Here is a 25,958-nt window from a genome sequence, read left to right on the forward strand (position 1 = left end):
TGGCTTTGTCATGTTTTCATTATGACAGTTCACAGTATTCTCTCTGTGTTTTCCAATGCAAAAAAGGTCAGAATTCGGTGACACTACCTGAAAAAGCTCAAGACAGCACTATACACTTTTTGTACAGCCAAGTACAGTAAAATCTACAGAAAAGTTAGACATTCCTGTAGTTAGGGAAGTAAGTGAGTACAAGACACTGAATATGTATGTTTCACATTTTTACTGTGTAGGCTGTTTGTAATTCTACAACATTGTGCAAAAGAAAAATACTCTACAGTCACTTATTTAGAATAAACATAAGAAACACCCTTTTGGTAGAGCTGTGCACAAATCTGAACAATATAACAGTACATATTGTAACTGAACATACGTAAATCATTCTGACCACATATTAAAGAACAAAAGAGAAAGAAAAATAAAGGATTACCTGTTATTAAACCCCGATTCTTTTGTCCCCATGATAGAACAGAGAAAACCGACTCATAGTGTGTTAAAACATTTATATTTCTTTTTATTCAATCATCTTCCGGAAGAGAGAGACCCCTGCACAGCCCAAATGCCAGTTGCAGGATCTCTAACATTAGAATCATAAACTGTGTCTCATATAGGTATTATTTTGGTACTTTACACGTCACACAGTGTTCTGAAGGCAGGACTGTGATGCAGTTTTCTGCCTCGCCACTAGAGGGCGCGGCCGTTTTGTGAGTAATGTTTGACTGGGATGGAAAATGGTGTTCATGAAGGCAGTGTGAATCACAAGTTATGCTCGGGAGCAGTTTATGTGGGTTCAATGAGAGTGTGCGTCCATAAGACTGGTGAGTTACAGGATATTTCTTGTGTAAGAAGGATAGCCTGTATGTTTTCTTGCTCTGGACGTCCTCTGTTTGTACATTTTCTATAAGCTAAGTTATCGCTAAGCTAAGCTAAGCTAAGTTCGCCTAGGCCAAACTGAGTTCAGTTTGAGTTGGTGATTTGTTATGTGTATTTGCCTTCTTTAGTTGGCATCATAAGTGAGTGGGGCACAAGAGTTAAGTGATGGGAAGATGTTTATTTTCTTTGTTGTCAAATATGGTTCAGACTATAAGTAAAAGCCGCCAGCTTAGTAGTAGGGCCTATAAGACAAGTATGTGGCTGTAATATGTTATATGGTGATTATTGTTGTCTATAATTTGATTGTAATTTGTGTTCTATTTTCCATTCTGTTTGTAGAACCACACACACACACATACCCACACCCACGCTAAATCTGCCATTAAAGAGCTGAACGATCATCCCCTGTCCTCGTTATTTTCTGGAGGGTCATAGTGGCACTTGACCTGTGCACACCCTGCGATCACCACCACAACTGAACCTCATATCAGAAATCATCATAACACACAGTTTCGATACAAAATTCCTTATATGGCAAAGTTCCTCTTTTCTGTCTGGCTTCCTGTATTTATTAATATGCTTGTATAGCTCTACACTAACTTCCTGTTTTTCAGTCTGGCTGAGCACTTAGTTTATGAGTCAAAAGTGGCCTTGCTTTGCAAACCTTCATTATTAAAGTACAATATAATAATATAATAATAAACAATATAATAAGAAAATAATTACATGACACTGTCCAGCAACACAGAGAAGCCTACATTAAAAAACAGCCCCAAGAATAACTTTTCTCCTCCTGCTGGGTTTGTGTTGACTGCAGGGGTTGATACACTCTCCCGAGCATTGCAATGGCATCATCAACATTTTTTCTGCACAGACCTACAATCAAGAAAGCAGACTGCTGGGCAGTAGAGCTGATATGAGAGATCCTTGGGTCGTTCATTACTTGAATATTAAAGCATTGCAGGGCATAAGCTGACACTGTAAAGTGGTTAAAACAACAGTAAGTAAGCTTTAAATAAAATCAAAGGACAGTGGTATTATCAAAGAAAAGTTGACTTTGCATTACCTGAGTTGATCACAGCAAAGGGAAACATCTGCATTGCTTTCTTTTTAAATGCCAGGAACACAGTGAGCTTGTTGAGTACAAGGCGAATGTTGGTGAGACGCTGGAGAGGATGGGACGAGGCAGCAGTCTTAACCCCTTGGAGGATGGCATGTGCCACAGAATCGGGGTCCAATCCACCAGATCCTGGACAACCATTCAAACAAAACTCCATAACTAACTTTGTTGTTTTATGCATCTTTAATGACTCCCACACTACTCACCAGCACAGATGGCAGGAACAGCCAAAGACTTGTAATCAGAAGACTCACAAAGTTGAATGATGCGACGAAGCAGCTGCTCGATGGCAACTGTATCTTTTTCTCCACACACGTGTAAAATGGCTTTACAAGGGAACATGCCAGGCAGTGTTTCCAAAATCTCTCCACTGTTCACTTTTCCTGCATGGATGCGATAAAGACACATGAGATGATACGAATTGTTAGAAATGATTTACGATGTAAATATAAATTTGGAAATATTTCTGAGAATCATTCTTCTCACTGTTTTTTAGTGCAGCCTCAACCTGAGGCCCAGCCTTTCTTAAGATGTCTTTGCACACTCCATCTGTACATAAATAATAATAATAATAATAATAATAATAACCATCACTGAAATTGTTGTAATGCAAATGGACTGTAAAGGCCAGTCAGTGCTCCTACAATATCCTCTTTAATACACAATGGGTCTTGTCTAATTTATCGTGCTTGGATGGTGTTCAGCAATGAGTAACTTTTGTTTACTCATGACAGTACTTTACCTGTCTGAAAGTCTTTGAAGTCTGTTGTGTTCACCACAGCATCTGTAGTCTCATTAGTGATGTCACCAAACATCACTTGTAGTTTAACTCTGCCTTTCAGAGTTATGGTGATGTCAGCAAGGTCACTCGTGGGCGCTGAGAGGAAGAAGAGCAGATTACGTTTAATATTTGTCTCATGTTGTTGCTGTATTGTGATCTTTAGTACAAATTTGATGTAGTTCCAGTACTTTGAAGATGTTGTTTTTCTCTGATGAGGACCTGACAGGATCTCTCCACCAGTTCTGTGTTTTGTCTGCCATCTCCCTGAAAGTACCACTGCACCGCCAGTTCATTTAACACCACTGTATCAGTTGACAGCTGCGCTAGACTCGTGGCTAAGTCTGTTCGAACTTTCTGAACCAGAGAACGAGGACCCTTCACCAGCACACAGGGATGTGGAACATGTGAGGCTTCCAAGGTCACATTAGATTGCTTCATACCGATCAGGCCTAATACTTTATCAAAGCAGTCAACCAGTTCAGGATGTGGCAGTTTCATTTCTTCAGTCGTAACCTTATTTATCTGGAAGTCACGAAGGACCTCATTGAGCTTGTTAACATCCTCACTGTAGCCCACCAGTCGTACTTTGGTCATTGCAGTTCCTCTGGCTCCTGGAATGAAGCTCACATCCACTCTGAGCTCACTAATGTTTGCTTCTTTCTTCGCTTTCATCAGGATTTCCTTCACTCTGTCTAAATCTGGAGGTACTGCTGCAGCTCCCTGCAGCTCTATAATATCCGATTTAAGGTCTCTCATCACTGCTGCCTCGGCCTCATTCAGAGCATCAGAGGACAAACTGGACAGAACCACATCTGAACCCACCTCAAAGAAAACAGGGTTTCTGAGGCTCTGCTGGAAACGAGCTTGGTATTTGGAGATGGCTCCACTGGTTTTGATGAAGATTAGCAGAGCTGTGGGGAACTTGACTCTTTTTTCCTTTATGTTCTTAATCAGTTCATCTAGTTTTGCAGCTCCTGACTGCACCTCTTTGTCAGGGCCCTCCAAAGTGATTGTGGCACTACCTCTGACGACTTTAACATCTGGATAGTTAGCGAACATTTCTCGATTGAACTCTTCTTCTACGAGCTTGAACAATTTCTCTACAAGTGGCAGCTCTTTTTTGGTGGGTAGGCTTTTTTTCAGAATTGCAATCTTCTCCTTCACAACATCAACCTCTCCCACAACCACAGCATAGCCACTCTCTGTGTAAACTTTGATATCATCTGTCTTAAAGGCCGAGTCCTGCAGTACCATTTTCACTTGTTTTGGTTTGACCACATGATAGCAGAGGTAGGTGTCGATGAGACTGGTGAAGACCCAAGCCAGCTGTTGCTCCACTTTCTCTGCAGAGCATCCTCCTGGCCCTTTCCTCATGTCCTCTCTAACTACAGCCTTCTCCTCCTCAAAATTAAACTCCACCGTGCAGCCGACTGAAGATAGCTGCTTTTTCAGAATTTTGAATGCTTTGAGGTTGTCTCTCAGGTAATAAAGCAGGAAAATATCCAAGGAGAAAGTCTTCTGAAGACCTTTAGCTGTCTACAAAAGAAAAATAATTTTAGACAAATAGAAACAGTACAACTCCAGCCCCCACCCCCAACAGCACTGATACGGTTAAGCTGAAGAGAATAGATGTATGGATCAGTGGATAAACCATTTTAAGTAACAATAGGCATGCATATCTAATTAAAATATAAAATTAAAGCATAAAGTAATATATGGACAGTATATACATATCTATATAAATTACATAACATATATCACAGTAAAAACACATGAAAACAATCTAAAATAACAAATCTACTTCACTGTTAGCTTTTGTAAATTCAAAGTATTAAGGCTTTGGTATCAAGATTTATCCAAGCAGTATTAAAAACGTTTTAGGACGCACAACACCTACGCATAACAGACATGCTTTGAGGTTTTTGGTGTGACTCAAAATTGAGTAGTTCAACACACTTACATAGCTTTTGCTGACTATGCAACCAATAGAATTAACAACTTCTTTTTAACAGCATTTCGTAACCACTCTGATCATACTCCTCCCATCGCTGTTTCCGAAGAAACAGTGAACGGTCATCAAAAGCAAAGAGCATATGAATTAAATCAAGTCTCTCGGCCCGCTTCGCGCTCAAGGAGGAGTATCACCAACTCATCATCGTGGTTAGCGAGACCACACACTTTAGAAACACATTTCTGAAGTTAGACACTATAGAAATGATCCCTGAAAGTATAGTCTTAACGAACAAGCGCCCCGACCCAGCTACTACTATGACGGCCCTGTCCATCTCTGTCACGGTGCTAACAGCAGTGTGTGCTGCTTATGTTTACTGGGTCACGTATCGTAGTTGTGACACCGAACGAGTACTGTTCGGTGTTAATACACCGAACAGTACTCGTCTGCGAGCTCTGAAGTGACATAAATAATTACTTTTGGAGTACCCACAATGCTCTCTGATGGTATGCCCCTCCTCTACGTCTGTCATTGGCTGCTGAGATGCCGCGTGTTAGCCTCGGATGCTAACAATAACAGAGGATTGATCCGCATATTTAGAGCCGTGGTTTGGAACAATCTGTTTAACACACACTAAGGCTGGATGCTGCCGATACATGTTGTAACACAGAAAGAGATAAAATGAGAAAAATATTTTTGTTAAAAACTTTTATGATAAAAACAATTTGTTAGCAAAGGTCACCTGTGCGCCTGTTTTTGTCTTCCGACTACAAACAGGACTGTAAACCTGTTCCTATCTTGACAAGTGTTTTGCATTTTCTTTTTTTTGTGCCAGAACAACAGTAATTACAGATATGGAAATGTACTCTTCATAACAAAAGCTTAGAGTTATTCATTATCCTTTCAGAAAGTCTCTAGTCTCTTTGGATCTGTCTGTGGCAGCTGTCAGGTAAACACAAGCAGAGAGGGATGACGTTTGATTACAAGCCACCATTAATCAGCAATAGCTTAAACTGCTAATTAAGTAAAAACAATTAAAGTCATGTAACTTCCTACATTTCAGCAAAGCTCACATGGAGCTATATTACATGTTCAATAACAAGATTTTGATGTTTAGAGTGGGTTTTCTGCTACTCCACTGCTTCATGAAAATCGCCAAATTATTAACCTTCCCCATGCCACAAGTAAACAGATGCAACAATAAAATATTTATTTGATTAACCATCCATACTAAGGTGTAAACTGAGTCTGCGGGTAATGAAACACATAAATTGCAGGATTTTTTGCTTGATTAGGACGTGAAGTAAAAGTAAACACAAGCTTAATTTATAACGCTTTGCTGTGATCAGTGGTGGGGTAATTATTCAAAAAAGTAATGTGTTACACATAATGCATAGAACACTTCTCTTAAAAGTAATGCAGTGCATTACCTAATTACTCTAGGAGAAAGTAATTCGTCGTACAACTCGTTAGAATTACGTTTGTGTTTCCCCATAAAATGACTTGAAACACATTTTCGCATACTTACCATTCTTCTTGACTAACATTAGTGTTAGCATGCTGTCTGTGCAGCTGCTCGCAAAGAGACTGTTGTGTTAGCAGCATAATGCAGATGTTTCTGTCCTGTAGCAGTTTTTCTTTTTGTCCAATAAGAGTAAAAGTAATCCATGTCCACTAATTTCCTCCTCAGGCACATGGATTTAAATAATCTGAACTGCGAGTGGGATCGACAGGCCAGCAGGCTAACAATCCCAGGAAACTGAACTGCGGGAACTATTACACAGCATCATTGTAAAAATCTTGGCACAAGTGGTTTTCATCACAAAGCTGGGGAAGTCCTGCATTATAGGAGCCACAACATTAAAGCTGACCTATAGCAAACAACGCTTAAACGTAGAAGAACAGCTCAGTAAAATAAAACACAGCATAAACAAGGGTTAAACATTTAAAATAGTATAAAATTAAGGAGCTGAACATAAAGCGATTTAAATAAAATAGTAGAGTCCTCTGTAAGAAAACCTGCATCTAATAGAATAAGGAGCTAAACAAGATAAATATAAAGACTGTGATATGAGGCAGACACTCTTGATAGAAACGTGCTGGATTGAATGCTGTGAAAGAGCAAAATGAAGGGTCCGTCCATCCGTCAGCATTCATTTCATATTAAGTGACACCGCCCTCTACTGGCTGTTTAGTGTAAAAGCAAACTATTTGACAGTAATCCTGGTTTTTGTCCACGTTTTTTAAATATAATATAAAACCATAAAAATAACAAATAATGGGTTTATGTTGCTCTGGACCGATCAATAAAGAGTTACAGTGCATTAATCCTATTTTTTTTTTTATCATGTTGACCCGCCTCTTCCATATTATTTACGCTTACGTCATTCATCTGCGCCGCTCACATGTTCAGTAACTGGAGGCTGTGAGGCGACTCATCTCCCGGCTCAGGCATGTTCGCTGCTCTCTCTCTGTTGAACCTGCAGTGTTGCTGTTAATGTGTCGTTGAGTAATTTCTGTTTATGTTTATAGTTTGGTTTAAACAGCAACACAAACACGGAATTCCTGAAATGTCTCCACACACACACACACACACACACACACACACACACACACACGGACTCTGTTTCAAAGTCTGCAGCTACCTCAAGATGAACCACAGAACATGAGAAATGCGTGGACATTTAAAGAAGAGCGTCAAGTTTCTTTTGTGTGTGTTTGCAGGGCATGCCTGCTGGGATGGCTCATGCTAAACCGGAAACGAGTGAAGTGCAGCTGAATGGAACTTCAGAGCTCATGGATCTGCTTCACATCGACGTGGAGACAGATGCTGTGGACCCCAAGCCCGGGAGAGAAGACCTGCCCTGTTCTGTGAGTGCACAGTGATAATACTAATGATAGTGACTTTATTAGTGTAGCACATTTAAAGGGCTCACAGTGCGTCACAGTTTGGATGGAAGCACACATTAAGATCAGTCAGCATGGCCCATAATAAAAACACATAATCAAACATATGGTCTTACAGTTCCTGTATTCACACTTCCACACACACACTAGAGGAACAGAAACCCCCAAATAATGGGACAATGATTAAAGAAAAACAAACCTATAAAAATGAGTTTTCAGCAATCTTGTTAAAACAAACCACAGATTCTGCTGAACTGACGGCTGTTCCAGTGTTTAGGAGCTACAGCTTGAAAAGCGTGATCACCTCTGGTTTTAAAATGAGAGCAGGGAGCACATAGGAAGCACCGATCAGAGGATCAAGGTCTCAGAGGGTCTGCGGCTCGGCCACGCAGAGCTTTATATGCTATTATTAACATTTTGAAACAGTTGAGGCTTTTTTCATCATCTGAATTGCAGATATCACTAAATTACTTAATTTTTAAATTACACTTTTTTATCCAGGGGTGTGAAAACTGCTAAATAAAGGTTTGAGGTCAACATGATATGAGATGACCTGATGATCCTCTTTAATTTGTACACCCAGGTGTGGGACCACGTGCTTGTACGCTTAATTTGATGATGTACTGCAGATTAATGTCAGGATTAAAGACAATGACAACATTTATAAGTAAATCTGGTTTCCTGTAGTTTAAGTGGATTACTGGTCTGGTAGCGATGATGGTTTGGAGGCAGTGGCACTGACATAAAGAGACGTCAGAGGGACAACTCAGGTTGAGCATTTTAGAGGTGAAGTTAGAGACATGTGCAGAGCAGGAATGGTTGATGTATTGGACAAGGGATGTTGAAGATGAAGCTACCAGGCAGGAAGAAAAGAGGAGGACCTCAGAGAAGATTCAGGGATGTAGTGGAGGAGGACATGTAGAGGGTTGCTGTGACAGAGGAGGATGACAGGAACAGGGTGAGATTTCCAACAGTGCCTCTGATATCTTGACGCTCGAGAGGATTATTGCTGTGCTCACAGTTATTTGTCTGTTTAATGAACAGAGGAATGTCCTGAGGAAGCAGCGGCACTGGGAGAAGCAAGTGGCTGCGAAGAAGAGCAGGAGGAAGGAGGAGAAGCTGAGGAGGAAGATGAATCGTGAGCTGGAGTCCGGTAAAGAGAAAACAAAGAGAAGCTTAAGGAGGAACTGAAAGTCTCCAGCTGGTGACATCACAGCATCTGTCCCTTTCCTGTGTGTTCTTTGACATTCAGGTGCTAGCACAGAGCGTCAGTTTACCAAGCGGGTCATGAAGGCGATCACTAAAGAGCGTCTAGCTGAGGCTCGGTCCACGGGGCTCAAGCTCTGCGTCGACCTCAGTATGACAGACTGCATGTCTGATAAGGTCGGTGGACAATGAAAAACCTTACAACGTTTTCAGCTTACCAAAAAAACCTCCTTTCATTTAAGAAGGTGGTGTTTATTCACTGCAGCAGTGCACGTTTTGTGTTTCAGGAGATAAGCCGACTGGCAGGCCAGCTGAGGCGGCTCTACGGGTCGAATAAGAAGACGACCCGACCGTTTCACCTGTTTCTGACAGAGCTGAGAGAGGACAGCCGTCTCTACAGAGAGTGCGTGCGAATGAATGACGGCTTCCTCAACTACACGGTGATATATATAAGTTTGTTTTTACAGTTAAAAGGATTTTAAGTGAACAAACCCTTCAGCAAATCTTTAAAACAATTTGCATGTAAGCATTTATAGGACTGTAATTCACTCATTAAAGGACACTTTTGAGTTTAGGTTTCTCAAAATGTTTTAACCAAAATTGCCTCAGTGTTTTATGAGCAGGTGCTCATGTCTCCTGTGTTTGTTTTGTTCAGATGGATATAACAGACGGAAGCTGTCTGGACCTGTTTCCTCCAGCATCGGTTGTCTACCTCACTCCAGATGCTGAAGAAGGTGTGAAAAATAAATTAGATTAGATTTCATTTATGTCTTTGTTTTGCTCTTGAAATGCATCATTTGTCCAGCAGGTGGCGCCATTTGGCTGTCATGTTTGCTGCTGCTTGTCCCGCTCCTGTTTAGCATTTCATTAATATTATTTTCAAAATTAGTTTCTCGTTATGTGGAACTTTAATAAGATGAGATTAGTAGAAAACAGCATTAAAACACTAACAATAGATAAATAAAATATTTACAGAGAAACAAAAATATTGCACAAGATGTACACTCAGTGGCCGCTTTATTAGGCACACCTGTTCAACTGCTCTTTTACACAAATATCGAATCACCCAATCACATCGCTGTAACTCAGCGCATTTATTAATTCAGACATGGTGAAGACGACCTGCTGAAATGCAAACTGTTCATACAAGGCAGTGCAGTAATGGTGTAATAATGTGGGGAATATTTTCTTGGCACACTTTGAGCCCCTTAGTACAAACTGAGCATCATTTAATCACCACAGCCTGCCTGAGTACTGATGCCATCCACGTCCAACCCTTTATGACCACAGTGTGCCATCCTCTGATGGCCGCGTCCACAAAGTTCAAAACATCTCAACCTGGTTTCTTGAACACGAGTTTGCTGAACCTAAATGACCCCTGCAGTCCCCACATCTCAGTAGAGCATCTTTGGGATGTGGTGGAACAAGAGATTCAGATTGTTGATGTGCAGCAGACAAATCTGCAGCATCTGTGCGATGCTCTCATGTCAATATGGACCAAAACCTCTGAGTAATGTTATCAGCACCTTGTTGAATCTGTGCCATGAAGAATTAAAAGGAAAGAAAAGAGGGTTCGACCCAGTACTAGGAAGATGTACCTAATGCAGTGGCCAGTGAGCTCATGTACATTATATAATTTGCTGACATTCATTAAGGTATTTTTTTTTTCCTCCTTTGTTTTCAGCGTTGGAATCCGTGGATGCTGACAAGGTTTACGTCCTCGGTGGTCTGGTGGATGAAAGCATCCAGAAGGTATTTTTCTGTAAAACTGATCCTAACACAGACATCGCATAGAGTAGGACTGTAAGTATTATATCCAGTAGGTTTATTTTCTCCTCTGCAGAAGTTGAGCCTGTCCAGAGCCGGAGAGCTGAGCGTCCGCACAGCGAGGCTGCCTATAGACGAGTACATGGTGAAAAAAGACAACGTGAAGAATTTCCACTCAAAGATCCTGGCTGTTAATCAAGGCAAGCAAATATTTTGTTTTGTCCAGAGGACACTGAAAGGTCTTTACCACCTGCTTTGGGTAATAAAGTTTTCCTGTGTCCGCAGTGTTTGACATCTTGTTGACTTTCTGCGACACCGGCAGCTGGATGGAAGCCCTGCAGACGTGGTTTCCTCCAGGGAAGGGTTACGTGGTTGCAGCAGGCGATTCGCCGCTTCCTCCTGCAACATAGACTCATCTTGTAGAATAAGGACTTCATTTAATTTCATATCAACTACTGAAACTCCTGTGAAAGGACATTGTTAGAGGAAGACTCTTCATGCTGGTGGTGGGAGCTGTGACTGGTTAAAGAGGACAGCACGCTGCTGTTCAGTCATTTTAACACTGACAGATGTTTATTAGCTTTAAAGTGACTGCAGGGACCACATGCAAGAGCATTTTTGACTGTTTTACTGTTTTTCTAGAGTCTTCATATACTGCCTTTATTTGTTATTCTCCAACTTCAGCTTCTGTGAACGGCAGCATTATGAGTATAATTTATATGTATATAGAAAGATGATTACATTTCTTAAAATGGACCAACAGTGAAGTGTTTTGCACTGAAAATCTTGCTTTATATGAATGTCTCTATAGACACTGTATTTTTTAAACTTCATGTGTATAAACAGAGTTAATACACACTTGCACTTTCAATTTGCAGTTTTACAAAAAAGCATAAAAAATGGCCTGTATTTATATAGCGCTTTACTAGTCCCTAAGGACGCCAAAACGCTTTACACAACCTGTCATCCACCCATTCACACACACATTCACACACTGGTGATGACAAGCTACATTGTAGCCACAGCCGCCCTGGGGTGCACTGACAGAGGCGAGGCTGCCGGACACTGGCGCCACCGGACCACCACCAGTAGGCAACGGGTGAAGTGTCTTGCCCAAGGACACAACGACCGAGACTGTCCGAGCTGGGGCTCGAACCAGCAACCTTCTGATTACAAGGCGAACTCCCAACTCTTGAGCCACGATCGCTAAAGCACATTATTATCAAACAGAACTTATGAAAGGAAAAAACAGTTTTAGTGGTTAAATAGGCCGGACTCCGTTCTAGCTAACATAGGATGAGTTAATTAAAAAAACAAATACCCAAATTGTATATAATGCATATTTAAAATGGACCTCTGATGCTAATCTCCAGCTCCAGGGTAGCTTTGCATGATTCACGGTTCAAAATATCCTGAATCACCTTATACTGGTCCTTGGTGCAGACTCTCAGTTAATCTATTCTTATAAAACAGACTTTCTTTGATTGGCTTCCCCTTGCAAGCAAACAAACAAACAGACAGGTTTTAACAGCTGGTCTGAGGCTAATGTGCTCACAGCACTATATTAGGGGTATCTCCTCTGTCTGCCTAAATAATAGATGCAGGAAGCGATAGATTTCAAAGATTTCAAAGCTACAAAGTGTAGCCTCAAAGAAGACAATCACTGCACAGGAATGCAGTGAGAGCTTACAGAGGAGATGCTTTTAAGCCAGGCTGGAGTGTGCTAAGGACAACGTGGAGAAAGATTAGGCGTCCTTTGGTCAGATGAGTAAAAGCTGGGACTCTCTGGCCACACTGCTTATGTTTGGAAGAAGTGAGAGGCATGCAACACAAAGAAGACCGTCTGCACAGTGAAGCACGATGGTGGAAGTGGGAATACTTCAGTGTGGCTGGAGCTGGGAATGTTGTTAATAATAATAATAATAATAATGAGTGCATTTATATAGCGCTTTTCAAGGCACCCAAAGCGCTTTACAATTCCACTGTTCATTAAGGAGGCAGGAATCGTGAAGAAAGAAGGATCTGACTTGAATCACATTCAAAATCTTTTTTTTTTTTTAAATATCAGGTTTGAGGATGCAACAGTCCTCTCACATCTGAAGTTTTGCTTTTATATTATGTAAATGTTAATGTGTGTGGGTTTTGGTGCATTGCTCTTCTTGTGGATCAACACAATCCTTTACTTTAACTAAACTTTATTTGGTGCTAATGACCCCGATGGGTCAGATATACTGTACATAATAATGCATGTTTAGAGTTTTAATGCTTAAATGCTGTTCAGATGTTTCTCCTGAAAGTGAAGTTTTCTGAAATCTGATATTAAGAGTGCCAAACGGCTAAAACAGTGATGCATTCATGAAAAAGAGCTGATGTGGAAAGTTGAAGTTTTTCAGTGATAGTATGCTGACATGTTAAAAAAAATACCATAATAAACATATTTAAAATATTGATGTTTTATGTGGCCAAACATGAGTTGGCTGCTGGAATAAACAAACACATTTTAGTTTTCAAACATTTTTATTTTCTTTGCAGAAACTTAATTTTCATTATGCAATAACTGCATTGATCTGAGTGTTTCTTTAGCATTAAATCATTTGTTGCTGCTGATCAACAAGATTCACCAAAGGAAGTAGAAAAAAGGAAGTGTTACGTATTACAGTGCTACATATTTAATGCTACATGCAAGATCTGCTCATACAATCACTTGACTGGTGGGTTTTTTTCCTTTAACACCCTGAAAACAGGAAGCTTTTCTTTTTCTAAAATCAGTGTTGTTCCATATATTGGTGTAAAATATTCAGAAATTAACAATCAGTAGAAATAAAATAAAGTAGCAAAAAAAAAGAAAAAGAAAAAGTGGGTTAAATATTGGCTTCAGTCATGGCTCAGTGGTCAGGTAGCTGCAGACAACTGCAGGATTTATGCCCGTTTCTTGGAGGTCATTCCCATCTGCTGCTTCTCCAGAAAGAAGTTGATCAGCTTCTTCACCCAGGCAGAATGAGGGTTCAGACAAACCTTTGCTCCGTTTGCCAGTCCAGCTCTGATTAAAGAGAATTACAGTCAGTCAGTGCTTAAAGGTAAGTAGTGCTCAGTGCAAACCTCTCTGTGATGCTTTGGATCTGTCAGCCAGCATCTGATTCACTTTATTTAAATTATTTCCCCCACAAAATCGTCAAACTGCAATCACAAGACAGTTACCAGGAATTAAAAGAACCAAAAAGAACATATTAAACGTCGAGGGAATTATAACAATTTCAAGTGAAAATCCATGTGCAGTTCACAGATTACAGTAATCAAACCAGCTATCGATAAAATCGTCACTGAGACTGAACACTCGGGTGATTAAAGACAACATGGTGCAATCAGAGAAATGAGAGTGAACCTGTTGACTGAAAACACAAACTCTGTGTGGAGCTGATCTCCGCAGATATTTGCAAAACTGTGATGTGGACAAACCTCAGTGTTTTCATGTGAACTCACTGTGAAGTTATACAAAAATGTAAAAAGTGTTGGGAAACAGTTCCAAGAGGGCTTACTGGAACTTCACGGAGAGAAAATCTGATCCGTGTAAGAGTTTAATTCCAGCTAAGTACCCGTCAGGCAGTTTGATTAACGATGTTATCAATGCTCTGAGCATCATTAAACATGTTTCAACAAATAATACTGCTGCCAGCTTTAAAAAAAAGGCCTTCAGTGTTTTCCATAAAATAAGTTTCTAGTTAATTATTTAATTAATTGAGTAATTTGGCTTAAAAAACAATAAGCTATGGTATTATTTTTAAGGTTACATTTGGAATTGTGTTTAAGAGCGATGATACTCCCAGTTTGGCTGGAAGATCGAGTTGGATTAAAAAAGTGATGCAACATGAAAAAATGTAAATAATGTCCCTTAAATCAGAGAAAGAGATTAAAAGTGTCAGAAGATCAAAATGCACATAATTTATAATTTACAGAAATCTTAATTGGCACAAATCTTTTTAAACTTTTAAGCAAAAATGTAAGAGATTTGCCAGATCGAGCTCAAATAAGTTTCCTTTTGTATTTATTTGTATTTATTTAAATCAATCCATGAATTATATACAGTTTACAGTGTTTATACAAGACTTAATCAAGATTGTTTAAAATACTGGGGACCAAATGTTCCAAAAAATACTTTTTTATAAATTATTTCCTTTGTTAAAAGCATCTAAATCTAAATTGGATTATGTGAGACACCTAATCCTATTTTTATAATAAGCCTTTATTTAAAGGGTGATTGTGACAGGCTGACTTACATGACTTCTGTGTCCGGGCAGTGAGGCCCCTCAGGGAACAGCTTGATGCTCCTCAGGGTGTCTGGAGGGATGATCCTTGACTCCACCTGCAGGCACCGGCAGTGGGTGTTGTAGTCACGGCTGATTGGCGGCATCCCTGTCGTCAGCACACATTTGACAGCAAACAGCTTTATCTTTCCTTTCTCACCTCCCGTGAACTTGAATATAAACTTGAAGACATCAATCAAGCTTGCGTTTACTTCAAAGGTCATGTGAATGTTTTCAGGGTGATGTTTGTTTTACAGCTTGTATTATTCTCCAGTGCCAAAGAAAATCCAAAGCAGCTCTAAACAAGATGAGTCATGCGCTTTACATAATGATTTTTCATTGAAACTCGGGGGAGGAAGTCATGCTGGGAAGAAGCAAAGCCAGCCTGTGCCAAAGTTCGCTTGGCAGTCAGTGTAACACACACACACACACACACACACACACACACACACACACACACACACACACACACACACACACACAACTACAACTCAGTGACTGGAAAGCTTTCCAACAGCACGTTTCATCATCTCCTCCCAAGTTGGTGTTTTGACATTCTTAAGAAAAGCTCTTCCCTTTTTTTTTGCTCTTCCAGTCATCTTCCTGTTTGTAAAATACTCGCACAAAGACGTTCTCCATTCTTACTGAAGAACTGAAAGACGTACCGTAATAGATGGTGAAACAGTCTGGTCACGATCACGCTGAAATGTGACACCACTTAGAAAAGTCACATGGACAAAAAAGGGCCCGTAAAACGCTCAGTAAGGTTTTCCATTAGTTAAAGTTTTAATCCATTTGTATTCTTTTTTCTAAGTCAATAAAAAATGATAATAATTCCAAAACACACTTTCAAATAGAGGGAAATATACACATTTTGTGCACTTTAAATCTTTTTAACTATCCTACCTGTGAAATCCATTAAATTAGCATTTTATTTTAAATGACTATAGAAAAGTATTTGTGGATTTGAACATTTCTAGTAAGCAATGAATCTTTTTTTGTTTGTTTTTTGTTCTTGTCATGCAGTATTTGCAAATGAATTCCCATTTTCGTGCAGAGATGTGGAAAAATATTCTCCCTATTTCTGTTTCCACCAGCAAATTTAATTTCTAAACATTAAGGTCACGTTACGCTTTCCAGAGAACAGAAATGTTTATTCACACAGAAACTTCTTACTGTGTAGTGATCCAGTTCTTACCGTGGCTGAGGACGAGCAGGGTCCCAAACACAATCAGTACGCAGAGTTTCATCTTGTTTCTTGCTGATGCGGCTGCTTGCTCTGTTGTTGAACACAGACTGATGTATTCCAGCTGTTGTAACTGTTTTCTTGCATCTGCACTCTAATATTTATACATACATCTAATCATGTGATTGTTGTGAACTTCTGCAATTAATTTTGAAAAACACACACACAGAGAGGTATGTGTGAGTGTGCACGTTGGTTTCATTTTGTTGCGTTCACATGTGCAGCAGAAGGCAGTCATGGGACGGTGGGTTCAGGGGACGATCAGAGGCCCGACTGAGGTTAGACACCATGCTTGCTGCGGTCAGCAGTCCCAGAAATGAACCACACAGTTGGGACATGTATGTCTGGGTGTCCAGGAAAAGGCTGCGAGTCCCTTCTGTTTGTCACAATTCTGCAGAAGCACAACACTCTGTGTAAACTCTGTGATCCCCCTTCTCACACTGAAAGAGGAAAAAGATCAGCAGACACAGTTTTGTAAACAATCTCAGTTTATCGTAGTTTATGCAGCCGTAGTACAACTGAAACTGTGATGCAGGTCTAGTCCTTCTACAAATACAAGTTTCACAAACATCCCCATTTGTCCTGGTTCTATGGGTGGTTGAGTCACTAATGATCATGTGAGTCATCTCATGTGCCCAAGTGTGAAAAAAGGCATAGGTTCTCACCGTCACCAGGGCCAACCATTGAAACAACCGTGAGACCTTGCGGCGTCCTAACATGTGACCTACTGAGGTCACCTGAGGCGAGGTGTGAGCGCGGGTCGAAACGCCTGAGAAGGGAACTCAAGACTGGATTGTAGGTGGCAGACTGTTGTTTAGGTAGAGCAGACAAAGATGGCCTCCTTCACGTCTCTCTGAAACTATCTGTCCTCACTGTCTGAAACGTGAACACTGGAATACTCAAAAGAGTGACCTTTGACCTTTAGGAGCAGATGTACGGCTGAGTCAGTGCACAGTAGACACTATGTTGTTTATGTATATGTATGTTTTCAGTGTGAAAGGCGTAACTCATATAATTCTTGAAACAGTGAAACTGTGACTCCAGGAAAAGTCAGTTTCTATGTATTCAGGTGTAGCTACACAGATGCTAGACCTCGGGATCTCTCTGTGGTCATTTTTGAGGGCCAAGAGAGATCATATAGGTTTAAAATGTAAAGTTTTAAAGTTTATTTAAGTTAAAAGTACCAATTTTCTTCCATTTTTATACCCTGTGCTCTGGTTTCACATTGCACCACAATGTACTGTTTTAAAATTAAGCATTTTACAGCTTTTTCACTATAGCTAAACAAAGTATTTGACCATTAATGGAAACCTTTGTAAAAACAGTGCAGGCTAACTGGTAGACCTCAGCTGGGTCAGATGCAGCTGTAATACATAAAATATCAAGTGTATCAAGTGTAAGTCTATCTAGCATCTCTTTTTAACAGGCCATTAATGCACCTGTACATTAAGGTGCAAAATTACATGGACACCAGAAATTTAAGCTCGCTATCTATAAGGTACAAAAAAAGCAGCAGTACTTTAGACAGTACAGAGTCTAAGAGCATAGCATTAATCTAACACATTATTATGACCAATTTAGCAGTCAGATGGGTTTAATGTAATATTCTAGCCTCCTTCAGCTCTTTGTTTTGATACAAGGGGCTGTTTTTGTGTGTGTGATTTGGTTCAGTCTCACTGCAAACAGATAAAACTCCATTCTACGTCTGGTGGCGACCAAAACCAGAGCTAACAGAAAAGTTTATATTTTGTTGTTTGTCAGGCTGCTATTAATACAACTCTGCTAATATTACAGGATGTGATAAGAATAAGTTAAGAATGCTAAGAGTGTGTAATGTGTTGATTATGTTCAGCTTGTTGAGGAGCTGTAATTCTTTTGTGTTTAACTCGCATTTTTTTTCTTTTTTTCAATTTTGACAACTACTTTTTGTTGTTGTATTTGTGTAACTGGTGTGTTTGTGCATTTTGTCTGACAATGAAAGGTAAAAAGAAAGACCTAAATAACTTGCCCACTCCAGCTCCTATAGCCAAAAATCAATAGGTGGGACGAGGGTTAACTCAACCCACTACAACTTCCAAGCTAGCAAGAATTATGAGTTCATGCTAGCATTAGCAGTGCCTATACACATATGTGGCAAACATGTACCACATATTCACAGCATCTAGTAAAGACAGGCGTAATAATGACAATAATGAACTAAAACACACAATCAGAAACATCAGGGTGGATAAAGATATAATTAGTGTTGGAAAGGAAATGATATCGACTTTTCCCACTGGGGAAAAGTCGATATCAAAGGGGAGAGGCCACAGTAGCACCCCAATTTTATAGGGCTGCACCAAAAAAGAAGAAGAAAAGGATGAGGAGTGGCTCTAACTGATAATGAAGAAAACTACAGGCCTGGGGGTCCTAAAGGTCAGGTATACCAGGAACAGTTTGGGGTTTAGAACACATTTTGTGTAATTATAACAATATATAATTTAAAAGAACATTTTAAATTGAAATCTCAAATGTCATACAGGCAATAATTATTCGACTGATTAACCCATATAAAAATGAATGTTCATGACATCATGTAGCTTTGACACAAGGATAATACATATATGAAATATTTAGTCAGAATTAAACCACATTCATCATGTCATTAGAAAAAGCTGACACTGTCTTTTTTGTTTGTGTTATGAAATATGTCTCCCTTATGATTAATTGCGTGCAGAGGTTTGGGTAATATTGTAAATGTGGGATGATAATAGGTCATGCACAAGTCACATGACTTTAACATATTAAATGATGGATTACGGGATGACTTGGTAAACTTGCCATCATTTAAAAACAAAGTCAGTGGGAATTTTTTCTCTTTCTCTGTGGGCATATTGTTAGAATGGGACTTATTGCTGTGGCTTACAGTGACTACAGTAAATAAAGATGATGAAAACTCTGAGTGTTGTATAAAAACGAGTTTAAGATCATTTGTTTTAATCAGCATGCAAACAGAGAGAATATGTGGTGAGTTATTATTTTAGCTAACCTTCTGTTTCATTTATCTTAAATGACACGGTGATGAAGAAGACAGGCCGATTATTAATGGCAGAGCTCTGCAGATGAAAGCATGTGTTTGCTCGCCTACTTGGCCCACGTGGGAAGATTCTAGTACTAACACTAATAATAATAACTTCGATTTGTATAGTGCCTTTCAAGAAACCCAGGGATACTTTACAAAAGTATATAAATGAACAAAAAGCACATTGAAGGCTTGGAGGTTTGGGGGTTGATGTGAGGGACAGACAACAGACCCAAGGCTGAGGATCATAGTGTCCAGGACTGTGTGTATGGGTGCGGCAGGTTAGACAGGTACTGAGGGGCCAGGGCATTGAGGGATTTGAAGGTAAGCTGAGGTCTGGGCATACTGGAGCCTCTCCAGGGCTTTGCAGGAAATCCTTAACATGACCCGGTGAGTGATGGACAAAGTCAAGAGACATTCATTAACAGGAAAAAAAAGCTGCTTTGGTGACAGATATGATATGAACCTGGAATGAAAGTGTCGAGTCCAGAACAACTTGTATAACTGTAAACTTCTCAAGATGGTTAGATGGGGCAATCGTCTACGTTAATGAGCAGATCTCAGATCTTCTAGAGCACAGCTTTGGGGGCCACAACCAAGAGCTCTTATTGTTGAGCTTGAGTAGGTTAGATGACATCCATGTTTGATTTCACTCAGGATTGTGTGGTTAGCTGTGTAGAGTGTTTTGTACTGAGGAAAGCAGAGACAACAGTGAGCATCACCAAGGTGGAGCATGTGGATGGTGAAGAGTAGGGGTCCGAGCACAGAACCTTGAGGCACACCGTGGGTATCTGGAGTATAGGTGGAGCATGATTATAAATGATTATAAATTATGCTGGTTCTACTGATTGTTTGACTTTTATTTGAAGGACACTTGTTGCTAACTGAAATTTGGCACACATGCTCTGCTGAAGATGAATTGCTGTCTGGAGTTGCAAGTTTAATCAGAACAAGTTGGCTACCAATGAATAGATGTGGGAGCAACATTACACCTTCTTGAAACTGTGCCACAAAGAATTGCAGTAAGACTGACCTGAAGACAAAAGAGGGTCCAAACCTTTGATAACAAGGTGTAACTAACAAAGTGGTTGGTGAGTATATAACCTGCACTTTTACATAACACTGCTACCGAGCTGAACACAACCTATAGGTGTGATGTGACAAGAATTTACAAAAATACTGGCAAAAAAGTTTCATTTTAAGTGTAGTGGTGACAGGCAATCACATGCTTGCAGCAGATCTCTACTGTGAAACAGCTGACCCACAATGAAAAATGGTGACAGATGTAAGTCATCAAATCTCATTAATCAGTCTCATTCAAAGTGACAGCTTTGAAAGAGAAAAAAAAAAACACTCAGTTCTGACTGAGAACTTGGATAATAAATATTTTACATCTGACATTAATCTGTTTAGATCTTGCTGTCAGTTGTAGCTGCCACTGTCTACTTTGCATTTATGTTTTGTGATGAGAACCAGAGCTGTGCTGCTCCTTCTTCTTGATTGACACATGTTGTAACTAGGGCTGCCACGATTGGTCGACTAGTCACGATTATGTCGACTATCAAAATCGTCGTGTCGTTTGAAGCTTTGCAAGATCCCAAAAGACGCAGGAATAAGTAGTAGGATTTAAGAGTGTAATAACGGACTGAAACGGAAGATGGCAGCACTGCATGAACAAGGATGCCAGCTGCCGTTAAACCCCGAAAAAGATGAAGCTGTGTCCGGTATCGTAGCTGTGAACAAAAATTCAGGGGCTGCATCCTTCAGAGGCCGCATTTGTAGGCCGATTACATTAAAGCGACATACAAATTCGAAGACTCCCTGAAACGCGTCCGAAAAATGCGTTCTTCATTTCCCCAGATTTGGAGGACAGGTCGGGTGTATCCTTCGTGGCCCAACCTATCCCAGAATTCATAGCGCGGCCCAGCCAATTCCAGTTTCCAACAATGGCGGCAGCTACTTAGTTTTAATATTACTCTTATTATTCTTTCTGGGTCACAAAATAAACATTTAACATATTTTCAGGCGAGATTCTAGCTGTGTAAACCTCAAATATCTGCTCAGTTTATCAAGACACCACATATATTCAAAAGCGCTCCACTAGCTCGATAGCTAGCCGGGGGCAAGGCTCACTAGAGCCGGTGTGAAGACCGGACTCCCGGCAAATCGTTTTCAAACCCACCGCCGTCTTTCACTACTCAGGGTAAATATATATAAGTCACTTAGATAACTTAAAACTGTTATTGTTTGGCCTTTTTTTTGTGTTTTATTTGTTTCTGAGTAAATCGGTTTGGCTGAGATTAAAGTTACAGTTTTCACACAGCTGAATAAACGTCAAACAGAAAACTGATTGAACAGAAGTGTGAGCTGGTCGAGAATTTACTCCGGTGTCCTGTTATATTTTAGGTAGCAAGGAGCAGACGGCTGAGTTTATTAAACTTCACCAAAACAATCTGCAAATTTCATTAAAAGTTTAAAAAACTATCATCTTGTCTTTATTTTTAGTTATCACATACCTTAAACACTTCAAGCTGTAAGCTAATGATAGTTATATAAGAGCAGATGCTGCTGGTGCAATAAGCTGCACGTTTTACGCCCAATGGATGCATGATCTGACTAGTCGACTATCAAAATAATCTTTTGTGGCAGCCCTAGTGTACAGTGCTAAACATGCAAAGTGGATCATGATGATTCTGTCACTGTGCCTGATGCTGTGGTTGTTTGGGGGCTGATGATCATATTTTCTCTCCAATTCCTGTAAAAACAACATATCAGAGAGATGAGACCTTAAAGCTCCAGTGGTAGTGAACAAGTCATATGTTTTCACCCTCAGCTTTGAACCACTGCTCTAAAACCATCAGTATTTTTGTAAGAAATAAAAATTTTCTCAGAGTGTAGCTTAAAACCTGCTGTTTGTTTGGATGGAGATTTACATTAAATATATTTCTTCCATGCAGGTGTAATTACTGATGTGCAGAGCCTGTGCGAGGCTCTGCACATCAGTAATTACACCTGAGCAGTCACTTTGGAGCCTGCGAGGCACCGTTCACTCCCATTCTTCAGTATGGCACTATAATATATGACTTTAAATTTATATTTAACAATTTAAAACCACTTTATGAACAATCCCTATTAATGACTGAGCTCTTATTAATAACGTTCTCCTGTCACTGTGGCTATTTACATGACTTCTCTCCTGTCGCAGTATGGACGAGGCTTGTCCACCTTGAGTTAAGCGATGAGAGCGATCCTTATTGACTTACTGGTCTTCAAACACTGGCACCTTGGAATAACTGGAAAAGGTAGAAAAATATAATTAATGTTAAACTGCTGCAGTTTCATATTTTACTTAAACATAAATATATTTAGATTGACCCTGGTCAAGGATGTAAGAAGTGGCTGAATTTTTTTTTTTCGTTATTCCCGTCCTCCCACAGTGGAAATCCTGCTGTTGCAGTCCTTTGGCATTTAAACTTTCTACCTTCATTTACTCATAAGGATTTCCTGTGCGACTGGTTTATGTTGAGACATGCCTGACTTCAGGTGTCATTTGTATCTGTTGAAATTGACGTCACAGTTCACTCATTGATAAAGGATCTTTTGCATTGCTGATCTACTTCCAGAGAAGTGAAATGCCATAATCTTTTAACATGATCAGGCCAAGGAGGTAAAAGACAGGGCACTTTTCACAGCTGCATACCTGTGACTCATTAAACTGTTTTTTAAAATTCACCACAGTTAGAGGGAAACGAAAGCATGAATCATTGAGAATGCAAGAAAAAAAAAAGTCTTTGAAAATCACAGATTTATTCCGCAGAACCAGGCTCAGGGAGGAGCGGCAATTTGCCTCAACCTTGGGGCGAGGGGAGGAAGACAGGACAAAAGACACGCGGTTTCTCGCAGCTTAAGTGCAGTTTTTGGTTTTACGGCGGTTTTTCCCGAAGTCGCAAAAGTATGACGTTACAACATTCTGATTGGTCACTTGCAATGTTGATCCTGGAACAACACCAACATGACGATATCAGATCGTGCAGATTACTAACAGTGTCAGAGAGAAAAGTGGTGAGGGATCCAAAGGTATCAACTAGCTGGCCCCGGGGGAAATGACTGTCAAATACCACAATTTCGGTTTTCTTTTCATTTAAGATAAGAGAATTGCCCAAAAGCCATTCCTTGACTTCTCTCATGCACTCTAGGAAGCAGTGCATGAGCAGTTATTATTAATCTCTGGCTCTCGTGCCTTCCACTAGGTGTGCTGCTGGACAGCTCTTTCAAATTGGACAAACAAGTGTCCTCTGTAGTCAAATAGCTTCTACCAACTGCATCTTATTTTGAAGGCTAAGCATTATGTACCACATAAGTCTTTATATGATCAGTGTAATATGAATAATTTAGAGATCTCAATTTCAGATATGATATGATATGATATGCCTAATATTTTACTGTTTCTGGTGCACTCTGCTTAAAGTTTACTTACACTTCTCTTTATGATAAAATTGTTTGAACACTTTCCAATAAATAAAATGATAAAAAGAAAGAAAATGGGAAGTTCCTTTAAACACAGCTGAAAAGGTCATTTTCTATTCATTGTTTGCAGATGTGCACGTGTATCACTACACTTAGTAAATGCAGTAAATCTGTCAATGAGTAAATCTGTAAGGGAATGCAAGAAAAATGTCTCCTTCACTTCTAATAATACTTAAATTATGACTTGTAGCTACTGCTGACTTGGAGTCAGCAGTAGCTACTGTGGAACTGCTGTCAGATATTGTGGTTCCAGTAAGATTGAAAACTGTAAGCTGGAGGTTTCAACTGTAATTACCTTCCCTATTGATAGACATCTGCCGCATTCCTCTTTAGTCTCCCAAGCGAGCCATAGAGGTAGTTTGTCTGTGTCACCAACCTTGTGGTGACTGCTTGTGACATCTGTGACACATTTTTGATGTTCACTGAAGTTTCTAAGCTTCAGTGAGCAAGGTGGCGATGTCTTCAGCTGGAAAATGAAGGCAATAAGGAAGTGACCCTGAATCCCCGCTTGGTTACTAGAGTGGGTTTCAATAATCGATTTTCTGATTAAAATCGATTTTAGCTTGAATAAAGCGATATCAATTCATTAAATCCTGAATGAATTTGTAAATGTAAATATATTTTGCCAGAATCTCAGGTTAAACCTCACAAACTATTTCAACACCCAGCTAAAACAGTAAATGACAGCAGATAAACGGATTCCACACAAAGACGTAAACACTAAGCGCAGACCCGACGCATCAGGATCTATGAGATGTTGGACTCTTTCACCCGACGGCACGTACACAGACATGCCGTTGGCGCTGAAAGCCGACAGCTCACAGATTCTGAAGCTGCAGGTTTTGTCTCTCTCCGATCAAAATTCACTGAACCAGCAACAAAAGAAGATCAAAACTACGCTTCACATTTGATAAAAGTTGCCATTTATTCCCTCTGACCTTTGCTGTTTTGCTCCCACCACGATAAAAGCCACACTTCCTGCACAGCTCTCTCTCTCTCTCTCTCTCTCTCTCTCTCTCTCTCTCTCTCTCTCAGTGAACTTCAAGAACAGTTTCCCATCTCAAATCTCTTTTTTTCTGCATTATTTGTTTGCTTATTACGCACCAGTCTACCGTTGTTTACAGCACAGTCTGCTGCTGTTTTTTTAAAATGACTTCCTACAAGAAAGTCTAATTTCTGCTGTTCAATACCGATGAAATTTTAACTTTTTAAAATTATGAGAAATTGCAAAACCCTTAGCTGTGTCTCTAATAAAACCTCTGTAACTTTGCTCTGCTTCACTTCAGCAGCATCAGGTAATGTTCATATGTTGGTTCATGGTTTTCTTCTGTTTTTGATCTACTGCAGAGTATTTTTTAGGTTATCTGCTATAAAAAGACAAGCCAAGAAAATCTCCTTCATGTTTTTCTGTGTTTTATCCTCAGTTACTTTGACAGAATGGCATCTGCTGTGATGTTTACACCTCTGATGAAGTCTCACAACTGTCAGTACTGATAAATGAAGAATTACAATATTTCTGTCTGAATCAAAATTGAATCAGAATGGAATCGGTTCTAGAAATCCCAGCCCAATTGGTTATGCTGCAGTAGGTCCTGGCTGCTGGGTGCTTTCTATGTTTTTGTGTTTCTACACACCTCTCTGTATGTAGTCACTACACTGTTAGACTTTTCATCGCCACTTTACGGTAACATACTGGCGTCACTGTTGCCAGCGTCATACTGTGAAGCCGTGTTACGGTAGCTTACCGTTCTGCAGGATGATACCGTTTTTTGCTGGTGTGGTATAATACTCTTGGACAAATTATGGTAACGCACCGTAGCCTTTTTTACGGTATCTCACTGGCGACAGTGACGCCAGTGAGATACCGTTATGTCGCTATGTCATAAATTACATCAACAAAGTAACATCATACTGTGATTAAGAAATTGGTATACTACCGTTTATTCACGGTATGTCACTGTAAGCCCGCTGCAAGGTAATAAACTGCAATATATTAACCAGTAACTTACCGTTATCACGCATCATCAGTACCAAAAATATTCATCTCTGCTAGAGGATACCGTGTCCCAACAGGCGGCCATTTACTGTTTAACAGGTCGGAATTGACCGTAATTTCAGTTAACAGTAACATACTGTAAGAGACTGGAGGGTTCCAAAGAAATTGGATGGATGGATAGATAGACACGCACACACAAAATATAATTCATGTGCTTCACACCAC

The 25,958-nt window shown here is 39.9% G+C and overlaps 3 protein-coding genes and 1 long non-coding RNA gene across 6 annotated transcripts; 2 read left to right on the plus strand and 2 right to left on the minus strand.

The window, feature by feature from the left end:
* The first annotated feature begins 340 nt into the window (after positions 1-340).
* Positions 341-2,190, plus strand: LOC308393435. The gene is made up of 3 exons (XR_013970976.1): positions 341-815; positions 1,210-1,870; positions 1,992-2,190. It is a non-coding gene; the product is annotated as an uncharacterized lncRNA (long non-coding RNA).
* On the minus strand, positions 1,879-6,826 carry LOC308393428 (uncharacterized protein). Its single transcript, XM_080877190.1, has 6 exons — positions 6,251-6,826; positions 2,960-4,307; positions 2,733-2,867; positions 2,477-2,539; positions 2,197-2,373; positions 1,879-2,119 (listed from the first exon to the last, which is right to left on the minus strand). The coding sequence occupies exons 1-6, from the start codon at positions 6,251-6,253 to the stop codon at positions 1,911-1,913; spliced, it is 1,935 nt and encodes a 644-aa protein (XP_080733316.1). The 5' UTR covers positions 6,254-6,826; the 3' UTR covers positions 1,879-1,910.
* Positions 6,827-7,121: 295 nt separating this feature from the next.
* Positions 7,122-11,574, plus strand: trmt10b (tRNA methyltransferase 10B). Of its 2 annotated transcripts, none has more exons than XM_080892135.1 (9): positions 7,122-7,173; positions 7,447-7,593; positions 8,674-8,782; positions 8,882-9,012; positions 9,123-9,275; positions 9,491-9,569; positions 10,520-10,587; positions 10,679-10,802; positions 10,888-11,573. In XM_080892135.1, exons 2-9 carry the CDS (start codon positions 7,450-7,452, stop codon positions 11,010-11,012), a joined length of 933 nt encoding a protein of 310 aa, XP_080748261.1. In that variant the 5' UTR covers positions 7,122-7,173; positions 7,447-7,449; the 3' UTR covers positions 11,013-11,573. The 2 variants fall into 2 exon arrangements, with proteins under 2 accessions (XP_080748261.1, XP_080748262.1); XM_080892136.1 differs by having other exon boundaries at positions 7,138-7,226; positions 10,888-11,574.
* Positions 11,575-13,421: 1,847 nt separating this feature from the next.
* On the minus strand, positions 13,422-16,198 carry LOC308403174 (interleukin-8-like; the record flags this gene model as incomplete). Of its 2 annotated transcripts, XM_080892437.1 has the most annotated exons (3): positions 13,422-13,642; positions 14,877-15,012; positions 16,102-16,198. In XM_080892437.1, 3 exons carry the CDS (start codon positions 16,151-16,153, stop codon positions 13,522-13,524), a joined length of 309 nt encoding a protein of 102 aa, XP_080748563.1. In that variant the 3' UTR covers positions 13,422-13,521. The 2 variants fall into 2 exon arrangements, with proteins under 2 accessions (XP_080748563.1, XP_080748562.1); XM_080892436.1 differs by lacking the exon at positions 16,102-16,198 and having other exon boundaries at positions 14,877-15,127.
* Between the last annotated feature and the right edge of the window lie 9,760 nt (positions 16,199-25,958).

Source organism: Rhamphochromis sp. 'chilingali' (assembly GCF_963969265.1).
Source record: "Rhamphochromis sp. 'chilingali' genome assembly, chromosome: 1".
Classification (NCBI taxonomy): Eukaryota; Metazoa; Chordata; class Actinopteri; order Cichliformes; family Cichlidae; genus Rhamphochromis; species Rhamphochromis sp. 'chilingali'.

Bases quoted from the DNA above. Each gene is read 5' to 3' on its own strand.
- LOC308393428 (XM_080877190.1), bottom strand. The intron at 2,868-2,959 runs GTACTGGAACTA...TCTTCCTCTCAG, and splicing joins AGAAAAACAACATCTTCAAA to CGCCCACGAGTGACCTTGCT. The intron at 2,120-2,196 runs GTGAGTAGTGTG...ATGGTTGTCCAG, and splicing joins TGTTCCTGCCATCTGTGCTG to GATCTGGTGGATTGGACCCC.
- trmt10b (XM_080892135.1), top strand. From the start codon at position 7,450: ATGCCTGCTGGGATGGCTCATGCTAAACCGGAAACGAGTGAAGTGCAG. The intron at 7,594-8,673 runs GTGAGTGCACAG...TTTAATGAACAG, and splicing joins GAGAAGACCTGCCCTGTTCT to AGGAATGTCCTGAGGAAGCA. The intron at 8,783-8,881 runs GTAAAGAGAAAA...TTTGACATTCAG, and splicing joins GAATCGTGAGCTGGAGTCCG to GTGCTAGCACAGAGCGTCAG.